The sequence below is a fragment of the Coenobita brevimanus genome, chromosome 1, assembly GCF_032717465.1.
Source record: "Coenobita brevimanus isolate Jiangsu-jjx chromosome 1, ASM3271746v2, whole genome shotgun sequence".
In the NCBI taxonomy this organism is placed as follows: domain Eukaryota; kingdom Metazoa; phylum Arthropoda; class Malacostraca; order Decapoda; family Coenobitidae; genus Coenobita; species Coenobita brevimanus.
The window spans coordinates 41,015,360-41,022,274 of NC_136954.1; the positions used below are offsets into that span (position 1 = coordinate 41,015,360).

General features: G+C 39.8%; 1 protein-coding gene across 1 annotated transcript; it reads right to left on the minus strand.

Moving 5' to 3' along the window:
* Nucleotides 1-1,911: 1,911 nt before the first annotated feature.
* On the minus strand, nucleotides 1,912-3,942 carry LOC145395073 (zinc finger BED domain-containing protein 5-like). Its single transcript, XM_080268837.1, has 2 exons — nucleotides 2,544-3,942; nucleotides 1,912-2,303 (listed from the first exon to the last, which is right to left on the minus strand). The coding sequence occupies exons 1-2, from the start codon at nucleotides 3,940-3,942 to the stop codon at nucleotides 1,912-1,914; spliced, it is 1,791 nt and encodes a 596-aa protein (XP_080124963.1).
* Between the last annotated feature and the right edge of the window lie 2,973 nt (nucleotides 3,943-6,915).

The following is a 6,915-nucleotide window of genomic DNA, read 5'->3' on the forward strand; positions in this document are numbered from 1 at the left end:
CAAGGACAGTTAAACCATTGCGATCAAAGTGCATACAGGGACGATTAAATCATTGCGATCAAAGTGCATACAAGGACGGTTAAACCATTGCGATCAAAGTGCATACAAGGATGGTTAAACCATTGCGATCAAAGTGCATACAAGGACAGTTAAACCATTGCGATCAAAGTGCATACAGGGACGATTAAACCATTGCAATCAAAGTGCATACAAGGACGGTTAAACCATTACGATCAAAGTGCATACAAGGACGGTTAAACCATTGCGATCAAAGTGCATACAAGGATGGTTAAACCATCGCGATCAAAGTGCATACAGGGACGATTAAACCATTGCGATCAAAGTGCATACAGGGATGGTTAAACCATTGCGATCAAAGTGCATACAAGGATGGTTAAACCATTGCGATCAAAGTGCATACAAGGATGGTTAAACCATTGAGATCAAAGTGCATACAAGGATGGTTAAACCATCGCGATCAAAGTGCTAACAAGGACGATTAAAATGAGTGATACTCAGTGGGTCTTCCACTAGAGTTTGTGGCTTCCCACAAAAGTATAATGTCATGAATTGGTATATATATACACAATCTTGCAAATTCGTGACATTCCATACATGAAAGCTATAACAAAAAATTAAAACCCAATTAGAAACAGAACAGTAAAGACAGGGTTCAATGAAGATTCAAATAAAAAAAAATGTCCCAATTAATAAAGGTCCTTACTAAATGAATAACCCAGATTAAAGTTATGCAAAAGAGAAAAATCATGAAAAAACAAAAAACTCACACCAATCACTCCACTCAAATGATGGCCGTGGGATCCGTGAAAGTCCTTCTACGACCTTTCATAGATCGTTTGCCCCCCTTGCCCCGACCGGACCCATTCCTTTTACCCTTACTACGAACCGGGGCAGGGCAAGGTGGGGACACATTCAATGGCATAACTCCTATAAGTTGTCCTTTTTCGTACTCCTCTTCCTCCGAGTCATAGTCTTTTATGTTGATCTTCTCACCCCTTGCCTTCATGTACTCCCAATCCTTCAGACGCTCTTTGGCAGCCTGCCGAATCTCCTTTTTTGCTGCTTTTTCTCTCCTCTTCATTGCCTTTGCATTTTCTTCCTCCTACCCGCATTCCATGTGGGCCATCTTTTTGGCTATGGCCCTTTGTCGTTCCTTTTCTTGTTTTGCTTTGGCCTTTTCCTTATTCTTCTCTTTCTCCCGACGTTTTTTCTCCAAAGCGACATTTTCCCTCCTCCTTCTCTCCTCCTCCCGAACACTCCTGCTGTCTAGATCAGTGCTCTTCAACCTTTTTTGGCGTCGTCCACCCCTAGTGCTGATTTGGTAAGAGCTGTCCACCCCAATCGGTTAACTGTATAATCCCATGATCCTAACCTTATATATTTACTTTTTTAGATTCTTGAATGTACAAATATGTAGGCAAGTAAAAGCAATTTCACTCATTATAAATTTGCAGTTTATTATTTTTCCATTATGCATTTCATATGATAACATAATGCAGTCTCATTACAAGAGAAAATACATCAGTGCAATTTAAAAAAAATGTCATCTCTCCTAATGAAGCAAATCAATAAGCAATATTGTGCATAATATGCGTTGTATTTGATATATTCCAAAATCAAATTATTCTTCATTTTTAAATCTACATATGCACGAAAAAATAGTTTCATTCACTTTTTTAATTTCCAAATTTTAGTTATAAATTCTTCCATATAATTATTCATTCATTCAAAATATACAAAACAATTTTATCACTGAAGTTCCAAAGCAAATAAATTGTCTTCATAATTTTAAAACAAGAATAAAATTGCAAACAATATGTTTTATATTTGCCATTATTACAAAAACGTCATGAATCTTCCTCCAAAAAACAAAAAAACAAAAAACAAATATTAGTGGCTTGGCTGGTGTTGCAGTTTGTCTGCTATAAGGTTGAATCGAGGCGCCAGACGATTTTCCAGTGCAACCCTCATCAGTGGATCTAAATTAAGAATGGCATTCCTTTTCTTTGTCTTGATTAAAACTAAGCTTGAGAAGCCTTGTTCACATAAATATGACGTTGGCATCTGGACAAACATTGCTGTTGCCTGATCAGCCAACTCCTTGTACTCAGGATTATCAAGCAGGGAAATCCAGAAATCCATAGGGTGGCCAAATGTCTTGAAAGCTGCTTTTTGAGAGTAATCCACTTTAAGCTTCAATAGGGCATCAGAATGATCGGTTCCATCATCTGAAAATGGATTAAGTACCCACATCTTGGAGGCCAGGTAGTCATTCTCACTGTCTGGGAAATAACATTCAAGATTTTCCTGCATCAATGTAAGGTGTTTGATAATCATTTGGGACATTTGCACCTCCAGTGTCTGCCCTCCTTCCTGCATACCATGTTCCCAGCCACATTCTCTCATATACTTATCAAATATTTCAAAGTCAGAAAAACATCTCTTCTCTACATTGCTTTTCCATTTTTTCACCTTCAGTTTGAATCCATTTATTTTTCCTATACTTGTAAAGATATCCCCACCTTTGCCTTGCTGACTGATGTTCAACTTGTTCAGATGGTCAAATACTGAGGCCATGTAAGACAGCTTTGCCAGCCAGAATGTATCTTGACACTTAACTGCCATGGGATTTGCTTCCTCAGTAAAGAAAACACAGAGTTCTTCTCGCAGTGCCAATACTCGATTGAGAACCTTCCCGCGTGATAGCCAACGCACTTCAGCATGCAAGAGAAGTTTGGTGAAGTTGGCTTCCATATCCTTACATAACTCACTGAACATTCTGTGTTTCTTTGCATGTGCACGTATATGATTCACCATTTTTTCATCATCATCAAGAAGTAGCTCAAAGTCAATTTTCTCATTCGCGTTTCGAGCCTCATTCAGACGTTTTGCCACTAAGGCTTCCCTGTGAATCACGCAATGAATGGGGACACAGTTCGGTGAGACAGCTTGGATTTTCCTGACAACACCATTGATTGCACCAACCATTGCTTTTGCACCATCAGTAGTAACTGATTTGCATTTTGACCAGTCGATGCCTTCTTCAACAAAAAAATCATTTAGTTTCTGGAAAATACTGTGTACTGTTGTTTCTACACCCAGCTGGAGGCACCACAAATAATGTTCAACTATTGTTTTTGCTTCTAGTTCTGGAAACTGACAATAAACATTCAACTGGTCTTCTCCTCCTATGTCTGTGGTTTCATCCAGTTGTATGCCAAATGATGATGCTAGACGCAATTTTTTAATAAGCTGTTCCTTCAAATCATCTGCTAACATCATGGATCGGCGACATGTTGTTGTATCTGACAATGGGATCTGATTTACCTTCTTCACTGCTTCTTTCCCTCCATGTATAAGGTCAGCTGCTACTTCAAGGCATGGCAGTACAACACTCAAGTTCAGTGAAAGGCTTTTTTTTTTCTGAAGTATGATATGTGTCATCTTAAGAGATGCAAGAGTAAGTGATTTTGTGTCAAATGGCATGACTTGACTTTTGAAAGTGGCCTGTTGTTTCGAGTATGCTTCCAAAGTTGCCTCAAAGAATTGCTTTGATTTGTTTTGGTGTTCAGGGTGTTTAGTCTTCAAGTGTCGATCAAGTTTTGAGGGAACTACATTTGCAATGCTGTACGTTACATCACAAAAAAGGCACTTTGCTGGTGGGAAAGGATTTGAAGCTTCTTCTACTGGTCGGAAAAATCCAAATGCAATATGGTTATCATTCCACCATTTTCGTCTCTTCTTACGGAGTGAAGATTGATCCTTTCTGGTAGTTTCCTTGTTCTCTGTGAAGTCCGTAGTAGTAGTTCCAATTTGTGAGGCTTGATTGGAAGTATCATCTCTGCTTGATGTAGCAATCGACTCGGGTTTCGCTGGGTCAGCAGTGCCATCTATTTTCTTGAAGTACTTATATAGTGACATGCTTGCGTCTCTTGGGCACTACAGTTGTAATCTGGAAGAAGAAAGGCAACAGTTAGTTATAAATAATGCAATGATTGAATCTGTGAAACCTATGAAATCAATGAAGTGCCCTCTAAGACTGTATTAGTTCGATGACATATAAAATAATATTTCTTCACAAACACATAACAGGTCACACATAAAATAATACTTCTTTACTAACACAGAAATACACATAAAATAATACTTATTCACTAACACAGAACATAACTTCACAACAAATTATTCATTATAATCAGCTCATAAATTTTATAAGCGTATTATTATATCCATAAACGAAATGTTTGAAAATAATAAACCTAATATACCTAAATAAAACTAATACTGTAAGACAGTGTAATAACAGCAGTAATACTTAGACAAGGGATAGAACGAGAAGACAGAGGAGGTATGCTTATGCTCCAACAGCAACTCTCCACTTTCTGAGCCCAGCTGCCCAGAGTTGCCAGCGTTGCCAATCAAATGAGCAGGAACAGAACGTGTTACATATCACAGTGTTGTTAATGAAATGAATAGGAACTGGACATGTTTACAGTTAGGCCTAGCCAATAAGTTAGGTTTAAGAGAGAGGAGAGCTAGATGGGGGAGTGATACTTAGCTATTATAGTGGCTATATGTAATATACAAATACATATTTAATGTTCACACTTTGTGATAAATCTGAAGGGAAAGACAGAGAGGTTAAATCTTGTATAAATTTCATTGTGCAGTGTATGCATTTCGAGATAAAGCTGGATTAGGTGCTCGTGAGCTACAGAAAAATCAACATACAGGCTATCTTTGACTACACATATGTAAATTCTCCACTTGTATTATATTATTTATTTCTTCTTTTTTATTCTATCCATATACGGTAATGATCTGGTCCACCCTCTGTCCACCCAAAGAAAGCTGTCCACCCCACACTGAATTTCGTCCACCCTAAGGTGGACCGTCCACCCAGGTTGAATAGCACTGGTCGAGATACATCACAGTATAAAATTTATCCTATAAATGGTGATGCAATGAGAAGTAACCGTGAAATTGCGTTCTATTAAGGAGAAGAACTATATGTGTGTCGCAAGGGAATGCCACACTCTGGGGATAATAAATTTTTGTACGGGACTTTGTTTCAGCTCTGTTAGTTTCTAGTGATCCCGGAAAAGATCGGCTTCCATCGTTTCTTATGCTACTAGCGAGGGTAGTGCATTGAGGGAGTGCAGGAGTAATGTGCTTTTAGTTGTGATACTCATTAGGAAGAGAGTGGGTGCCTTTTGGTGTGGGAACTTAGGGTAGAGTAGTTACGACGGTATTTAGGAAGGGAGCAGGAGCCTTCTGTCTGGTGAGGGAAGTGTAATAACTGTAAGGAAGTAAATGCGGGAATTACTTTTGCCGAGGGTAATGTAGTTGTGGTAGGTGTGAGGACTAGAATGTTTTTATAATGAAGTTAGTGTAGTTTTGATAGTAGTTAGGAAGAAATAAAGGGATTTAAAATTGTTTCTCCGTGAGGGTAGTGTAATAACAACGGTGAGGAAAAGATTGCGGAAACTATTTAGTGAGGGTAATGAATCTGTGGCAGTGATGAGGAAGGGAGGGAGAGAATATTTATTGTTGTTATCAAGAGTACTGGAGTTATGATATGTTACGAGGTGAGTGTGAGATTGTCCTTAGTGAGGGTAGTTTATTTATGACAGTGACGAGGAAGAGACGGCGGGACTGCAAATATGTTTAATGAGCAAAGTATAATTAACAGTGATGAATAAGTGTACAAGGGTGTCAGTTGTTTAGAATTAGATTTGTGTAGTTAAGATGTTGGCTATAGAGTGAGTGAAGGCTGGGTCAGGCGGTACACAGTAGACGATGACTTGAAGCGCGACGTGTGAACCCCTGAACCCCATGTTGTACCTGCCGCCTGATTCTCCACTACGAAACGCCAGTTTATGCAGTTCCATTGGGTACGTTTTTCGAGGTGGAAGGGTTGCATAGAGTTTCAGTTAATATCTTCACTACTTGAGTTGAAGATAATCGTTTCTGAAAATCGTCTGGTAGAGCAAAGATGAAAATGCAAAATACGTTCCAATGATGAAAGGGGTTATGGGCAGAAGGACCACTGTTATAGCTGTGAATGAGGACTGTGAGGGGTGGCAGGATGAGAAGAACTGAGAGGGAAAGGGGAGGAAAATAAACGGGAAAGTGGAAAAGAGTAAGTGGAAAGGGTGGATAGGTGTCAGAATTATTCGATGGGATGGACGAAGAGGGAAATGGAAAAGTAATTAAGAAATTACTGCATTGGAGGAAGTGTGGGGGAGAGGAGTGGTGTTTATGGTTTTCCGGTCGAGTGGAAGGGATAGGGGAATAGCGGGGAGGGGGAGTTAGAGTAGTATGGAGTGCTAGGACGAAGGAGACGACGTGCCAAGAAGAATAGAGGATGGAAAGGGAGGACACGGCTAGGACTAGGAGTAAGGAGGGAAAGAGTCGGTGTCAGGAAAGATGGAAGAGATGATGAAGGAGAGGGATGAAGGTGGGCATATTGAAAGGCAAAAAGGTTTACTTATGCCCTTTGACTACACGAGACTTAATAAAGCAGATAATGAAATACTGCTAAGTCCCAGACGTCTTCTACAATACAAGACTTAATGAAGGTAACGAGTTGCACTGTCTGACAAACAGGACTGTTGTTGCTATTGTGGCACCATGCTCACCTCATCGAGAACCCAGTGGATGGCAGGCTGAAACTGCCCTTTTCTTGCACTCTAGCCTGTATTCTTTCGTGGGGTTGGTAGGAAGCTGAGTGACCTTTGTCATACTGGAGACATCGCTTGAAGGGTCCCTCGCCAAACTGACAGGGAACATTTCTTTTGCAAGAGTAAGATCTGCCCGACAGGGGGAAAGGAAGGGATTTGAGACAGAGAAATGTATGTATGGATGTGGGGAAGATGGTGATGACTGGGGAAG

Coding starts and splice junctions, on each gene's coding strand:
- LOC145395073 (XM_080268837.1), bottom strand. CDS start 3,942: ATGTCACTATATAAGTACTTCAAGAAAATAGATGGCACTGCTGACCCA. Junction 2,304..2,543: donor CATCAGTCAGCAAGGCAAAG/GTGGGGATATCT, acceptor GTTATTTCCCAG/ACAGTGAGAATGACTACCTG.